We start from the raw sequence: 17920 nt of genomic DNA on the forward strand, positions 1-17920 counted from the left end.
CGGCCAACACAACAAGTTCTTTATTTTTATTTTTTATGTTATGACACTGATTAAAATTAAATCAGGACACACTTATAACAAAAATGTAATCGGGACACATTTTTTAATTGTATGCGCTTTTTATGTGCTCTGAACCGGCAGAGTTTAGATTCATTTGGGATATCTGTTGGACTTCCTTTAAAAAGATCCCGGGGGATTCCTCTTAACTCTACTGAAAATCCGGACCATCTGTCCATCTAAACTCACAGCCAAATCTGTTAACTGGGCTCTTTTAGATAAACTCTGGGACACAGTTTACATTTTTTTTTCTTTTAAACAGACCCCTAGCAGGTTAATCGCTTATTTTAAATTAAACCAGGGGTTATTTCCCTTCAGAAATTAGCTCAGATTCTTAGTTTTTATTCCTCGCAGCGGAGTCGGGGTTGCAGATGGATTAAAGATTAGGAGCAGCGGAGGAATCCAGCGTTTCCTCTCCGGATAGAGCCACTCCACACAAAGTGACACAACGTGGGCGGCGCGTCGAGGAGCAGATGCAGCAGCGGCGCGGCGGCTCCACGCAGTAGTCAGGGGCTGGGTGTGAAGCTTAGTGGAGGTGACGGCATGGTCCTTTCAATTTGGTGACCTACGGAATAAAACATCCGTGTAGGTAGAGTTGGAGTCGGGTTAAGGCTGAACGGTTTTTCTGGTGGAGCGCGTCTTACCAAACTGGATCCTACTTTATTAGAAAAAGGAAACAACCAGGGCTATGCTGTTTTTATCCGTTTTCAATCTGAGCATTTGAAATATTCCCGCTCATGTGCCGCGGATGATAAACTGGATATAATCTCTGCAGAAATAATTTTTTTGAAGACGCGATTTGCGCCGCCTTCGCGTATTTTCTTTTTGATTTCCAGCCACGACGCGTCTTTGGCACTCCAATAAATCAAATAAATGTGTTGCTGCGAATTTCTTTTGCCAAATTGAACTCAAAGGAGTGCGACCAAGAGCCCAGAGGTGGATAAAGGTTTTCTTTTTTTATGAAGTGATAAGAAGACATTTATGGCCACATGAAAATTAGGTAAAAAGATCTGGAGATGCGGCCCAAATACTTTTATCTGCTTCAGGTAAGTTTTGTTTATTTAAATTGTGCGCTTACATTTAATTTCACTGCTTTTGGGTGTTTAATTAAAACTCGCCCGTCCTGATGAACTGCTGGTGAGTTTAATCATGATGCAAAGCGATTGAAAGTTCCCACCAACATGTCAGGGAATTGTCACCATAATGTCAAGGAAAACCCTTACAATACTCGGAGATGGGGGTTTATGGAAGTAAAATAGTCTCATTAGAATCATATTTTTCAGACACTGACATTTTATCCTGTGCAATTATGTGTGATTTTTTTGTACTTAAAATTTGCCAGCAAAAATTCACCTGCAGAAATTCGCCTGCAAAAATTCACCTGCAGAAATTCACCTGCAGAAATTCGCCTGCAAAAATTCACCTGCAGAAATTCACCAGCAAAAATTCGCCTGCAAAAATTCGCCTGCAGAAATTCGCCTGCAGAAATTCGCCTGCAAAAATTCACCTGCAGAAATTCGCCTGCAAAAATTCACCTGCAGAAATTCGCCTGCAGAAATTCGCCTGCAAAAATTCACCTGCAGAAATTCGCCTGCAAAAATTCACCTGCAGAAATTTCGCCTGCAAATGAGTTGACTTTCTGGTGACTCAAGCCAAAGCAATCAGCACTCGATCGAGTCGAGTGTCTTTTAGCCAATCAGATTACGCTTATTTGATCACGTGACACACAATTGCCTTGGGCAGAGGGGAGTCTCTTAACAGTTTGCTGGATAGTGGCTTAATGAAGATCAGTGATGAGATTCAAATGGGTATTAATTACCTGGGGTTTTGTAATAATATATTTTTGGCAGAAAATGATCTTCATTAAGCCACTATCCAGCAAACTGTTAAGAGGCTCGCCTCTGCCCAAGGCAATGGTGTGTCACCTGATCAAATAAGCGTAATCTGATTGGCTATAAGACACTCGACTCGATCGAGTGCTAATTGCTTTGGCTTGAGTCACGAGAAGGTCAACACAATTGCAGGTGAATTTTTGCAGGCGAATTTCTGCAGGTGAATTTTTGCTGGCAAATTTTAAGTACACAAAAAAAATTTACATACATAATTGCACAGGATAAAAATTCAGTGTTATAAATTCAGTGTCTAAAAAATTTCTGATTCTAATGAGACTATTTTACTCCCATAAAACCCAGACATTTCTGACAAAGTTTGGCCATTTTTATGTCCTAAACGAGGCACAGTTTCCATTAAAGCGCCGAGGCAGAGTTTACTTGAAAACATTGAAACTTGAACTTGGATTTTCGGATCATAAACCATCCCAAGAGGCGTGATTCGGTATCAGACGATGATGCTGAGAAATACAAATCTGGCAAGTGCACACCTCTATATTTCATTCACATTTCTCTCCTCTCTGACAGTGCGCCCTTGAAACGAGTTATCTGATATAACCACGTTTTGCTCCTAAACGAAGCCTGCAGAGGTAACAATAAGGACACGTGATGTGTTGACCTCATATAAGAGAAATACTGATGTTGGAGACGCCTGAGGTGCAAGGTCGGAATTAGGTGGATGTGGGAAGCTGGGATGCGGGCTTCTGGTCTAGAGTTGTTTTTAGTGCCCTACCAAACCACAAGTTTCTCTTAGCAAAAAGGTGCAACTCAGTTATTTCAAATATTATATAAGAATTATAGAATCATTACACACAGTCAAATATTTTAAGCTTTTACGCTGGTAATTGTGACGATTGTGGCTTACAGTTAGTAAAAACCTAAAATCCAGTTTATCAGAAAATTAGAATATTAAGTAAAACCAAATTTTAAAAGCATGTTTAATGCTTGAATACTAAGTTATGGCCAACACATTCATGGGTGCTGTTATTGACATTCTCACATAGGCGGGTAAATCAACAAATGTCATTGCGAAAGAAGCAGGCTATTTGCAGTGCTGTATCTAAGTATATTAATGGTAAGTTGAGTGGAAGGAAAAAGTGTGGTACGATAACATGCACAACAGAGGTTATCACACCCTTGAGAGGATTGTGAAGCAAAGGTCAGTGTTTCAAAAGTCACCACAAACAAGTGTTTGCAGGGCAGGGGCTACAATATTTTTTGTGTTAAGCCACCGCTGAACCAAAGACAACATCTTCACATTTCATTTGGTCCTAGAGTCTGGGGGAAGATTGAATAGTGTTAGAAAAACGTTTCTTGAAGTTTCCACATTTAGCAATGTTTTGGGGAGCATGTGTCGTCTCCTGGTGTTGGTCCACTGTGTTTTATCAAGTTCAGAGTCAGTGCAGTCATCTACCAGGAAGTTTTAGATCCCTTTATGGTTCTCTCTGCTGACAAACCTTATGAAGATGCTGATTTTATTTTCCAGCAGGACTTGGCACCAGCCCACACTGCTAAAAGTAACAATACCTGCTTTAATGACCATGGTGTTTCTGTGCTTGACTAGCCAGAAAACTGGCCTGACTTAGATCCCACAGAAAATCCAGAGTACTGTCAAGAGGAAGATGAGACACCAGAGCCATCAATGCAGACAAGCTGAAGGCCCCCTTAAAGCAACCTGGCTTCCTTATTATAGCAGAGCAGTCACAGACTCATTGACTCTATGCCACGTTGCATTGATTTATTAATTCATGCTAAATAAATCTCAACCAAGTATTCAACCCGTACTTTACAGCAGCCTGGCATTTCTGTAAATTAGGCTTTTTTTGGCCTTATAAATAGTTAAGTACACATGAATGTCAGACTCTTGGACAAAATATAAGCCTTGTCCCAGTGATCTTTTAAAAAAAATAATAGTTAACTATTTGTCCTTTCTAGAAAGTTCATCATAAACCAAGAATCCTTCCAGCAAAAAAATATAAAAAGTATCTAATTTTCTCCCACAAATGTAATTCTAGTCATTATGGCCAAACCTTTACGTTTAATGTCATAAGACCACAGGACATGTCTCCAAAAATTAAGGTACTTGTCCCAGATTATATTTGCAAACTGCATTCTGCCTTTTTATGTTACTTCTGGAGTAATGGCTTCATCCTCTCTGAGCGCCCTTTCAGTCCATGTTTTTTACAGGACTCTATTCATTGTGGATAATAATACTCTCTCACCAGCTTCAGCCAGCATCTTCACACGGTCTTTTGCTTTTGTTCAGGGGTTGATTCGCATATTTCATTCCATAACATGTTCTTCTCTGGGAGACAGAACCCGTATCCCTACTAAATGGTGGATTGCTGGACATTCCCAGCTGTGTACTTGTGTATAATTGTTAGAATGAATGTGGGACCTTCAGGGACACAATGTCACACAAGAAAGCAGCATGCTTGAGGAGTTGCCTTTAAATACATTCACGTTAGCCTCCAATTAAATCAGTTGTTGTGAATTAACCTATCCAAAGCTTTCAAAAACCATGGTATCATCATCTGGGCTCTGCCAAATTGTTTAAAGGCATATATTATTTAAATGAGTTATATTTTTGACTAAAGGAAAGTAATTAAAAGATCTCCAAAATATTACCTCTCATTATTGTCACATTTTGCAAATAGAATTAATTTTGGTAATGCTAACTGACAGGAGAAAAATATGTTTATTTTTATACAGTAAAATATGGGGTTTCAGCTGCATAAAATGCTGTTTGCAAATCATCAATTTCTTCTTAAAGGAAAAGCTATTTTAAAACCTCAGGCACCTGAACTACTGCCCAGGTAAGCCTTGCAAACGTCCGATCCAGCTGATGTGAACTTCTTCATGCACCTCCTTCTATTTGTGAGAGGAGAGTTGCTGCACTAAAAATAGTCAAGAATCTTCTGTACAATCCCTTCCCTGCTTTCTATTTGTGTACCCTTCTCTGATGATTTAAGGCCCCTCACTCACAAACAGACACACATACCACATGTCTGTAAAGGTCACAAAACAGCTAATCATCATAAAGATGTGAAGCTTTCAATGAGATCAAAATGTTGTATAACAAATAATAAAGACATTCATATTTTACTTAAAAAACCTAAAAATATAGTTAAAACTAAAAACGGGCTTGATAGACATTTTTATTGCATTTTGTTGCATTAATTGTGGATTAGCAAATCAAAGCATTAACTAATTTTACTCAGCTAATTTGTTCAGGTTCATTGTGAGTTTTAGCCCAAACTCTTTCATATTTTAAACCCTTATTTGAGAAGTATTGTATTGGTTTGTTTGTCATATACAGGTAGACACACAGTCAATTCAATGAAATGCTGGGAATAAGAAGAACTATTTAACTCAATATGAAAACAAAAATACTAATGCCCTGCAATAAAAAAAAGTATACACATGAAAGTATACAAGTGTCACAAACGTGTTTTTATTTTTGGTATTCGTGAAGTGCTCTTTCTATACAAGAAGACAGGATATAATATCATACCAGAGGTGCCACACCTATTGGTGTTCTTTGTACAAAAAGAAAGACAATCCCTTTGAGTTTGATCATTTGAGACAAGTCACTTTGTAACCAGGGACACTTGTATCAAGAACATTATGTTGACGTCATACCATATTGAATCCTGAGTAACTTGGGGTCATTGTTTTGTTTACATGACTGGTGAGGATCTGATATGCATATATAAAGCCTGAATTCCACATAGCCCACAAATAACATTCTGAGGTGAACTGTAATAAATTCCTGAATTTGTAACTAATTCGAATTTTATCCTTAATCAGTTCTTGCAATTTTTGAGTCATCTGGAATTCATGTCAAAAGTTTTGAGCTGAACTCCCGAATCCAAAGAAACCTCACTAAATTGTTAACAAATTCCTAGGTAATTCTTAGGTATCGTAACCGATTTCTAATTGATTCCTAGGCATTCTTATGCATTCTTAACTCAATCGGGGAATCGTGAAACATTGTCTTGACAGTCAAGACTTGACCACTCAGTGTTATGGAGTGGTGGTTTCTTGCAGGACCAAAATGCAAACAGGAGTTGTAAGCAGAAACGTTTTATGAAAACGGAACTGGTTCAAGAGTTCAACTTGGGATGCTGGTTGACCAATTGACCATTGCATCATTTCCTGCTGCAATTCTATTGGCAGATTAGTAGACATAGGTCATAACAGCTGTCACACTGTTAGATGGTCATTCTAAATATCTGATATTGTTAGATATTTATTGTTGGGTATTTTTGGTCGCAAGATGCTAACAACAGCCAACCTTAACCTGTCTCACAGTGCGACGTAAGATTGAGAGCCAGGACCATTGGCTCTAAATTGTAGCATTCTCTACAATTTTCCTACAATCCTCATCTTTTGTCTGTGACGGCCCAAAATCGCACAGTGTATACAAGTGAGGATAATGTTTTTTTTTTTATTTCTCCAGTGCGTTTAACAAAATTCAACCTAATTTGGTTTGTCAGAAACTCCAGAAGACTCAGGTGGAGGCCTCAACAATCTCCTGGATCAAAGACTACCTGACAAACACACCACAGTTTGTGAGAATGAAGGGTTGTGAGTCTAACCAGGTAGTCAGCAGCACAGGAGCACCACAGGGGACTGTACTCTCACCATTCCTTTTCACTCTGTACACCTCAGACTTCCAGTACAAGACAGATTCCTGTCATCTGCAGAAATACTCGGATGATTCTGCAGTCGTAGGGTGGACCAGAGATGGACAAGAAGCTGAGTACAGGAAGGTGGTGGACCGCTTTGTGGCATGGTGTGGAAACCAATCATCTCATTTTGAACGTGACTAAAACAAAGGAGATGATTGTATTTCTATCATGGGAGAAGACGTGGAGGTGGTGGAGGAGTATAAATACCTTGGTGTTCACCTGGACAACAGACTAGAGTGGAGATGCAACTGTGAAGCCATCTACAAGAAGGGACAGAGCAGACTGTACTTCTTGAGGAAGCTTAGGTCCTTTGGTGTTTGCTGCAAGATGCTGCATATCTTCTTTAAGTCTGTTGTGGAAAGTGTGATCTTTTCTGCCATCATCTGCTGGGTAAGCAGAGCCAGGGACTTAATAAAGCTCAACAAGCTGATAAAAAAGGCTGGTTCTGTTCTGGGGACTCCTCTGGAACGTTTGGAGATCATTGTTCAAAGAAGGATTCTTCATAAAATGAAGCACATTATGGAGAACCCTGAGCATCCTCTTCATCAGACTGTTGTACAACAGAGTGTCTTCAGTCCGAAGCTTCTTCAGATCTGCTGTAAGACAGACCACTACAGGAGATCCTTCCTGCCCACAGCCATCAGCATCTACAACAGCTTTTTAAAGAAGCCTGTATAAAATTAGCTACAACAACAAATAATTTCCCTTGTCAAGAAATAAAGTATTTTTGAATTGAATTAAATATACATTCCAATTACGACTAATTAGAAAACAGTGCAGTCAGATTCAGTTTATTATTCAAATTGGTTAAAAAGTTTTTCTATCTGAGGAAACCCAGCAGATTGTATCAAGTCAGTGACTCGTAGCAGCTGGATCAGCATGTAGAGACAGTGGACAGTCACTGGCGTTGACTTTGCAGCAATCCCTCATACTGAGCATGCATGTAGCGACAGTGGAGAGGAAAACTCCCTTTTAACAGGAAGAAACCTCCAGCAGAACTAGGTTCAGTGTGAACGGATATCTGCCACAATCGACTGCGAGTTTGAAAGAACAGAGCAGAGACACAAAAAGAACACAAAGGCACTGATCTAGCAGTACTTTCTATGGGAAAGAAAAGTAAAACGTTAATGGGTGTAGCTCCTTTAATGGCTTAATCTAGGAGGGAAAGACAGTTAAGAAGATGAACTCTGAGCCAGTTTTCAAGTCTAGAGTATGAAAGAGAGCACACACAGTTAGTCACAGTAGAAGCTCAGCCAGTAGCTATGTCTAGGAGAGACGGGGTTAAATACTGAAAGACGGAGCCAAGTGTATCATTGGTACAAGGTGAGCATGAAGTTGTTGGCAGCAGAAGCTTGGCCAATGTCCCTCTCCGGGAAGGTGTCACAGCTTAACAGAGTCAGGCCAGTTGTAGCTTCTAGAAAGAGAAAAAACAGAGTGAACAGTTAAAAGCTGAAATAACTGCAAATAACATAAAATTGGAGAGGAGTATGATAATGTAGCATAGAGAGTGAAAGTCGTCATTATGTCCTCCAGCAGCCTAAGCCTATAGCAGCATAACTACAGAGATAGCTCAAGATAACCTAAGCCACTCTAACTATAAGCTTTACCAAAAAGGAAAGTTTTAAGCCTAGCCTTAAAAGTAGACAGGGTGTCTGCCTCACGAACTAAAACTGGCTGCTGGTTCCACAGGAGAGGAGCCTGATAACTATCTGCCTCCCAGTCTACTTCTAGAGACTCTAGGAACCAGCAGTAAACCTGCAGTCTGAGAACGAAGTGCTCTGTTAGGAATATATGGAACAAGGGGGAACAGGGAAAAAGGGAAGCTAAAATAGGAGAAATATGATTTCTCTTTTAATTTTCATCAGAACTCTTGCTGTAGCATTTTGGATCAGCTGAAGGCTTTTAACTGCATTTTGTAGACATCCTGATAGTACAGAAGTACAATAATCCAGCCTTGAAGTAACAAATGCATGGACTAGTTTTTCAGCATCACTTCTGAATAGGATATTTCTAATATTGGCAATGTTCCGGAGGTGAAAAAAGGAAATCCCAGAAATCTGTTTAATATGGGATTTAAATCACAGGTCCTGGTGAAAAATAACACCAAAGTTTTTTTCTATTATTACCAGAGGTGAATTTAATGCCTTCCACATTGATTGAGTAATCAGTTTGTTTTTTCTCCGGTCCAAAGACGACAACGTCTGTCTTGGCTGATTTTAGAAGCAGAAAATTTTAAGTCACACAAGTTTTTATGTCTTCAAGACATGCTTGTAGTTGATCTAACTGGTTGGATTCATCAGGATTTATGGATAAATAAAGCTGAGTATCATCAGTATAACAGTGAAAATGTATCCCATGCTGTCTGATAATTTTACCTATTGAAAGCATATATATAGTGAAGAGAATTGGCCAAAGCACTGAACCTTGTGGTACTCCACAATTAACCCTGGAGTTTGAAAATGATTTATTATTTACTTGAACAAACTGGAATCTGACAAATAAGATTTAAACCAGCCTAGTGCTGTTCCATTGATCCCTACAGCATGTTCCAGCCTTTCTAAGAGAATATTGTGATCGACTGTATCAAATGCAGCACTGAGATCTAAGAAGACAAGTACAGACACAAGTCCATTATCTGAGGCCGTAAGAATATCATTAGTGACTTTCAGCAGAGCTGTTTCAGTGTTATGTTGAAAACTGAAACCTGACTGAAACTCTTCAAACAGATCAATGCTGTGTAAATGTTCATACACTTGATTAGCAACTATTTTCTTAGGAATTTTAGATAAAAACGGAAGGTTGAATATAGGTCTGTAATTTATTAAGTCATCTTGATCAATCAAGGGCTTCTTAAGTAAAGGTTTAATAACAGCTACCTTAAAGGCCCGTGGTACATATTCATTTACTAAAGATAGATTAATCATATCTAAAATGGCGCTGGTAATCAGAGGGAACACTTCCTTAAATAATTTGTTTGGAATTGGGTCTAACATACAAATGAAAGTTTTAGATGAAGCTAATATTTTGATAAGTCAGGAAGCTCCACAGGATCAAAACAGTCCAAACAAATCAGGTTCTACAATTATTTCCAATGTTGTCTCATTTGGTGCAGATGAAGTTATCATGTTTGGGAGTATGCCAATGATTTTGTTTTTACATAACCAATTTTATTTAAAAAGAATCGCATAAAGGCATTACTGATGAGAGCTAGGGCAATGGATGGCTCAACAGAGTCAAAAGTCTGAAAATTCAAGATCAGAGCTGAAAGAAAACTGGACATTGTATTGACCAGTAAAAGCCTGATGGATATATTGTATTCTGATGCATGTACACTGTGGGGAAAAACTAATACTGGCTATGTAAATCTTTTTTTGCTTTGTGGATTTTTTTTACTTTTCTAGACCCTCTGGTGGCACATGGTATTGGGACTTTTCGTGACTCATGAAATGTCAATAAATTTGTGTGTTTTGGGGGAAATGTTTGTGCGTCTAAACAACTGATTTTATGTGTGAGCTGATGGTTTAGGATGTTATTAAATACTGCCTGCGTGTAATTCTGGAGTCCTTTTTCTTTTCTTTCAGCCTTCGGGCATGGTTTATAATTTGTTAATAGTAAAATCAGTGAACAGCAGTCCGTTCACGGTACATGTAGTCCTTTTTCACCCCCGACGTACCTGCTCCTGAGCAGGGACCAAGAAAGGAGGTACTGGGCCAGAAAAAAACAGTAATGGAAATGCTCGCAAAATGGGCTGAGTGGAGTTGAGCTGTGCTAAGCAGAGCCCGTGGACAAAGGGCATTAGTGTCCCTGGGTGGAATAATTAGGACAGAAAACTACCTCCAAATTGAAGAACTTCACGTTAATTATATTTTTGCATGTTCCAACAAGACACTGATCCGAAACACTTATCAGGATTGGCTCTTGAATGGATAAAGTAGGATAACATTAAGCTTTTTGTGTGACCCTGACATCAGATTAGATAAAAAACATAAGTGAACTATGCTAATTCTGGTTAGAAGAGTGATCAAATATTCAACCAGAATTGTTTCAGTAGCTTGGCTACAGGAGCTTGGTGGTGGCTACAGAAAGCATATGGTTTTTCTACAGTTTGCTAAAGGAAATTTACACTGGTAATGAGGACTGAGCGTATAATTGAGCCTGTATGTATGATTTCTATCCCTTGAAGATTGGAGAAATACATTCATACATACACTCATCTTGTAAAGTTCTGACTGGCAAAACAAAATCTTTTAAAAAGAGTTGTATTAGCTGTAATCTGACTGCTAACTGTATCTGCCAAATGAGCTGCTGGTTTAACATGACCCTTTGGTTGTGTCTGGAAGTAGTGACCCAGTTTAAAAACAGCCTGCAGAAGCTCACAGAGCTGCTCATGGGTAAAGAGGACTGGTATATGCACTGTCTTAAGTGTAATTAGTCCAAGCAGCCAGGCACATCAGTTCAGAAAAGGCAGTGAAGGTTAATGGAAACAACATAGATATATTATTATCTCTCTCATGCAATCACAGGACAGTTTAATGAAGCATTGATCAGACACCAGTTGAAGTACTTGGGCCTAATGGAGCATCTCAGAGTGAGAGGTCTTGCATGTCGTCAAAAAGACTTGTTAAAGAGACACCTAAAAACGTGTTTTTCTCCTTGAAATTGTGCTTGACAAAAAGGATATCTGAAGATGAAATCGTAATTGCGTGATTACCTTTATTAAATCAAGACTGGATCCAGCATCAAAGTAGGCAGGCCATGTTGATTTAATAGTATAATGGTAACTTGTATGTGAATGACCTTGAACCATTTGGATTATCTGTGTCGGTGGGTGGGTGTGGATATGCGTGTGGGTGATTGTTTGTGTAGAAAGAAGTGTTTGTGTTGAGCGGGTGTGAGTGAGTTGGTCACTTAGAGTTGCACAGTTGTTAGAACGATGACAACGGTAGAAGGATTGCAACACACAAGAGTAGCAAAGGACAGGTGGAAACGACCCTGGAAGGCTGCAGCATAGGGGAGTCAACCATATTAGGACCATATGCATTCGTGATACAGGTCTTTGTTGTTTATGGTTATGTTATGTTATGTTAATAATTACCACTCCCTTCTGGATGAGATGTGTCTTTGCATGTAAACTGTATTCTTTAATTAATTAAAGTAGCTACCCTTCTCTGTTTGGGATTATAGTTAGCAAACAAAAAAAAATTATAATGAAATTCTGGTGTACTTAGTGCATCTAGGCCAGATTTGTATATGTGGGTTTCCTGAAGTAAGACACCAGCTGCTTCAAGTTTTTCTAGTTGATCTATTGTTATACTTTTTAATATTATTTCCAATTCCATGTACATTCCATGTGACAAATCGGATTGCATTCCAATGACTAAGTGTAAGGTACAAAATAAATTTGTATTGTCTCTTCCTGTGTGTGTGTGTGTGTGTGTGTGTGTGTGTGTGTGTGTGTGTGTGTGTGCATGTATGACAGAGAAAGGGGGAGAGATTGTGTGTGTCTGTGAAGAAGAGAAAGAAAAGAAAACGACACATTAATCCAGTCGTGATCTAGATGTGATCTATACCCCTAAATATTAGTGTGTAAGATTGTCAGTCAGTCAGTCATTTTCTACCGCTTCTTCTTCTATAGTGGGTTGTGGGGAAGCTGGTGCCTATCTCCAGCAGTCAATGGTGGGAGGCGGGGTACCTCCTGGACAGGTTGCCAGTCCATCGCAGGGCAACATAGACACGCACAGGACAAACAACCATGCACACACTCAGTCGCACCTAAGGGCAGTTTAGAGAGACCAATTAACCTAACAGTCAAGTGTTTGGACTGTGGGAGGAAGCCGGAGTACCCGGAGAGAGCCCACGCATGCACGGGGAAAACATGCAAACTCCATGCAGAAAGAACCCAGGACCTTCTTGCTGCATGGCAACAGTGCTACCAGCGCCACCGTGCAGCCAGTCCAATCCAATTTTATTCCTAAATTACTTTTAAAAGCCATCAAAGGGAACAAAGTGCTGTACAGTACAAGTAGGAATAAAACTCATAAATATAAGAATAAAACTAAACATAACAAATTAAAAGGTAGAGAAAGCCATAGTAAAAAGATAAGTTTTAAGTGAAGATTTAGAAGCAGCTAATGAGGAGGCCTGTCTGATAGGTAATGGCAGGTTATTCCATAACTTCGGCCCCAACACAGCAAAAGCTATGGAGGAGCAATAAAATCACAATCACAATGATTAACTGTTTAATCTTACCAGCAGGTGTAGTTAGTAAAGCCACGAGTAAATCTCCTGATCCAAGAACAGCTGTCCATTTACATAAAAACCATCAACCGTGACACCAGCACGTAATCCCTTCGCAATGGGCATCTTCCTCCCAGGAAAAAGAGTGTAACAGCAGTCAAGAATCTCCTTTGAAAATTGATCGTTCACACTAGTTCGTACCATGCAGTTCCCTACCGCAGCGTTTGACTTGTCCTTTGTGTTTACAATGTTCGAACTTTGCTGTAATGGATCTTGCCTGGGGTTGTTGGGCTGCTTTGCTCCCAGGCAATGCACACAATGGAATGTTATGGACTTTACGGTGGTGCTCGGTATCTTAAACTGGAGGAAATCTGTCATGCTCAGGAATGACGGGTCAAACAAGGTTGTCCAGCATGCTCCCCGCTTGGACATCCTTAATAGATGTCGCTGTCAAGCTGGGTCATCCCATTTTAGTACATTTTCACTTGGCATCTTACTCTCAGTCACCAGCGTAGCCAGTTGTTCCAGGCTGTACTCCAGTGATTCCCTCAGGGCCTGGAATTTGTTTGTGCAGAACCTCTACCAGGGCCAGCCTGGCATCAAGGCTGGTATGCTTCTGGTCAATGGGGTTTAAAATGTCTGTGTAGCTCTTATCTGATATGGTGGTGATACTGCGGGAGCATTCAAACTGGGCCTGCTTTGATGTTGGGGTGGCCGTCGCTTTGTGTGGTTTTTCCATTACGACTCTCTAAAAAGGCTTGCCAATGTAGCTTTGCAGACTGTCAACAGTTTCCTCTTTCTGTTTGTTGTTCATGGGGAAAAGAACACAATGCTTAACATTTTAAATTGCATTTGATATTTGGCTCTGTTTTATTGGCTTGTTTTGGACAGATGTTTGTTTGTTAGTGCGGCGACATGATGTATACTTACGCACCAGTTTGAATTGTGATGCAAACTGGTGAATGAAAAGATTATCGAGCACAGAAAGAAAGTTCTCATCCTAACTACCTTTGTTTTGTCTGCAATTAGCAGGGAAAGACGACAGTGGAATGAGCATTGTATTTTGCAGATGAGCCACACCTGTAACCTGCAGCTATTTTGTCAAACACTTCTGCAGTTTGTTCATGCTGAGGTTAACAAGTGTCTGACTGACTTGTTCTGCAACACTTGCAGGTCACAGGATGCTATGCCAAAACAATAATCAGCTGCGAACAGATCTAAACTGAGTGCAGTAAATGAGTCAAAAATAGATATACTGTGATTTTATTAAAGAGGATTGCGCATCAAAGAGACTCATGAGAGACACAAGACCCGCCACCTCAATCATGCTTAACTCTGGAAATCAAACCCTACATAAGTCAAAGCAGGGAGTAAAAAAAAGAGAAGGGAACTGTAAGCTAAAAAAATAACCACTTAATAAGCTCAAAGTGTGCAAGAAGTGAGGCACAAAATGCTTGCAATAGAAAAAGATTTGGATCAGCAGCTCCTATGGACAATAGCATGTTTTAATACTTGGCTTCAGGCAGCTTTCTGAGTGTTTTAACGTATCCACTTGGGAAGGTTTTTCCTCCTCTTTGCTTCACTGCTTTTTCATGAAATCCTCATATGGCAGAAACATGCGAAAACACACCTCTGTTGCATGAGAGCCAGCAGATATTCTGCTGTAGTTTTATCACTATCTGCCATTAGTTTTTTTTACATGTTTTAATGTTGTATTTCAAACGTAAAAATGTTTTTGATAAGATTACTTATTTAACTTTTATCAGCAGACATAATTACATTTTATGCAGGTAGCACACTCAAATGTTTTGAGGGAGGTGTGTTTGCTGTTATCCTGTGTAACCTGTTCTTTTCCAGGTTGGTGAATAAGAAAATCAAGTGTTGCAGTTTTACAAATGAAATCTGATTATCCCTGTTGAATCAGTCTGTGGTTGTATAAGCTGTCTGATTATCCTCTGCATTATTCTCAAAATATTTTTTTTTTATTGTAGAGCCGGACCTCAGGGCATTCAGACACTTTTCATAAGCCATGCTCCTGGATGCTATGCAGCCTGAGGCCTTGCATTGTCCTGCTTAAATAACCCCACCTCGTGGGAAAAAGCATAGATGCTTTTGCATCAATGGTATCTTCAAAAATATGCAGGTCAGCTGGGCAGTGGATTCTGATGCCAAGGCAGATGCTAGCTTTCGCACCTTTTCCTGATAACAAGCTCGATTGTCTTTGTCTTTTATCTTTCACTTGCTGGACCTGATGCCCATTGATGCCAGTTTTTAAAAATAAATCCAAATCTAAAATGTCCATCTCAGACGAGCTCATGCCCAGAGAACTAAGTGGTGTTTCTGTGCAGACTTACCTGTTTTGCAATACAGTTTTAGGGTACATTTCTCAATGAAGCAACAAACTGTGAGGAGTGACATTAATTTTCCAAGGTTCTCCTAAGCCCATGTGGCTAAATTGGTCTCAGAGATGGTTTCTCTTGCAATGAGCTCGAAGAAAGAACAAATATATCAGGATACCGAAAAGGCTCTTGTGCAAGATTTACTGTGATGTTTGCTCTGTGTCTTGGACACGGCAAGCTTTTTCAGTCTACTAAGTTCTTTTGGACTGAGCCTCCTTCTTTGAATACTCACAAGTTGTCAACCTATATAAAAGAATGCATCTGTTCATGAGCGTGAAACAGGCATAGGACCACTTGAGGTCTTGAAAGTCACCCAACATTGTCTTGAGGTCTTTACACGGTGAAATTAGCCCTTTATTCCATACTTTGTAAATATTGAAAGTTTGGGTATGCTTTAATGTGCCATTTCATATTTTCCAGAAGGAAAAAAAAAACGTATTGTATAACTAAAACGTCTTCTGGGAATATATTTTGGTTTTCTGAAGCATTTTTAGTTCCTTTCACTGGAGCTATAGAGCCAAACCTAACTCCTGGAAAACAGCCCCACACCCTAATCCCTTCTGCATCAAACTTTACACAATGCAGTTAGGGAAATGCCCTTCTCCTGGCATCAACCCAACCTAAACTCATCCATTGGATTGCCAGACAGAGAGCGATGATTTGTTCCTGCAGAGATGATGTCTCCACTGCTCTAGAGTCTAATGGTGGCATGCTTTAGACAACTACATGTTATGCTTTGCACTCAGTAATATAAAGTTTCGAGGTAGCTACTCAGCCATAGAAACCTCTTGCTTGATGCTCTCTGTGGATCTTATCTATAAGACCCATGAGGTTCAAAGATCTGTAGCTATTGGCTCTGCAGAATGTCTATGCCTCAGCAGCTGCTGACCTTGCTCTGCATGTTATACATGGACTTCAACTTCGTGGATGAGTTTTTGTTTTCCCAATTCCTTCCACTTTGTTATAAAACTACTACGGAAACTGTTGACTGTGGAATATTTAGTAAGGAGGGAATTTATTGACTGTACTTCTTTCTCAGGTGGGATCCTTTCATGGTACCAGGCTAAGAGTAGTGTTTTAGTAACGATTGCCTCAACTGAGATAGAAACCTTTCTGTCTATGTGGTTTGTATATTGTTCTGTTACAAGTTGGAGTTGAGGATTCTTTTGTTTTATAAAATTAAGCCTTGTTTTGAATGTGGAACTTCTGCTTTTTAGTGTCAATGCAGCACCTCTGTTACCTCGGTCTGCATCATTCCCTGAGTGATGCAGAATTATAAAGTGATCCGTTACTCATATAGACCTGATGTCATTATCCTATTGTGAGGGTATAGTAAAATCAGCCAATTTATTTTACATTGAAGGATTTCCCACTGTGCCTGGGTCCTGTCCCGCAGAGTAGCTCTGAGAATTATTGTCCCAATGAGTCCCAAGAAGAAGCCCAACAGATTTACTTACAAGTGAAGCATTACACCATTCGCTAAAATGCTCTGCTTGATGTATATCAAAACTTTATTAGAAATTACTTTGGGGTTATTTCAAATGCAGTGGACACGGAGATGGAAATGAAAGGGAAAGAAAGTTGAAAGAAAGGGAGAGAGGTGTGGCAAAAAGTTTAAAGAAAGAGAATACGATCGGAATAGAGGAGAGAAAGAAGGATAAAGAGAATACATAATGACACCCTAGAAGTCTGCTTCTATGCCTGCAGAAAGAGAGAGAGAAGGAAGAAAAAAACATGGGGACAACAACAAATGTGTATATATAACAACAATAACGTTACAGAAAATTACACGGTACTAATTACTACAAGATGTATTTAGTGGGAATAGAAGCTCGAAATAGAGTATATCAGTATATCTATGTATCTGTAAACACCTGAATCCAAACACTTGGATGTATGTGGGAGTGTGCTTGTGTATTTATTTCTCCATAAGAATATTTGATAGCAGACGTGAGGAGCCACAGACCTTCCCCCCAGGACCAGACATGGAGAAGGACCCTAAGAGCACAGGAGCCCCTGGGAGAACTACCACCAAGAGTATCCCCCTCCCCCCCCAAGAACACCATTGAGAACCACCAACACACCGGTTGGCAGAAGCACCGGCCACCGACAGGGGGAAAACAGGCCCCGCATTTTAGTCCCCGAACCCAGGAGGTGGTCCCCTTCACTCTGGGGTGGAGACAGACAGACTGCACGAGCCACTAGTCCACACTAGGGCAGGGAAGCAATACCCGGATGACCCTGGCCCTGACCCTAGTGACCCCCTCACCCATCCAGAGACGGGTCAAAAAACAAAAAAAAAAAAAGATAAGGGCTCCACCTGGTCCAAATGAGCCAACCAGAGCAGCCCCAGGATAAAACAGTCCCAACCCCCCAGTTAATTTCAATCTTAACCCCATGACACTCCCACCCCCATGAATCACAACATGAACCTCATCACAGGACCACCCCCAACAAGGACACAGATATTTAATACATGCCCTGAACAGAAAGCCATCAATCCCCTCCCCACAGGGGCACAGCCCACAAGAGACCCAGACGGTCCTAATCAAGATTTTTTTTTTTTGTCCTCTTGTTATTTTCCTTACTAGGACATTCATTTCTCTAGGGCCTATTAATTAAGAGATACGTATGAAATGGTTTT

General features: G+C 40.0%; 1 protein-coding gene across 1 annotated transcript in view; it reads left to right on the plus strand.

Annotated features, from left to right (window-relative positions):
• The first annotated feature begins 532 nt into the window (after positions 1 to 532).
• Positions 533 to 17920, plus strand: part of LOC124874700 (corticotropin-releasing factor receptor 1-like) — a 146600-nt gene continuing 129212 nt past the window's right edge. Inside the window, exon 1 of the mRNA XM_047376174.1 lies at positions 533 to 1103. Coding sequence (XP_047232130.1) covers positions 1074 to 1103 — 30 coding nt within the window. The 5' untranslated portion in view covers positions 533 to 1073. The remainder of the gene's footprint in view (positions 1104 to 17920) is intronic.

Source organism: Girardinichthys multiradiatus, chromosome 10 (assembly GCF_021462225.1).
Source record: "Girardinichthys multiradiatus isolate DD_20200921_A chromosome 10, DD_fGirMul_XY1, whole genome shotgun sequence".
NCBI lineage: Eukaryota > Metazoa > Chordata > Actinopteri > Cyprinodontiformes > Goodeidae > Girardinichthys > Girardinichthys multiradiatus.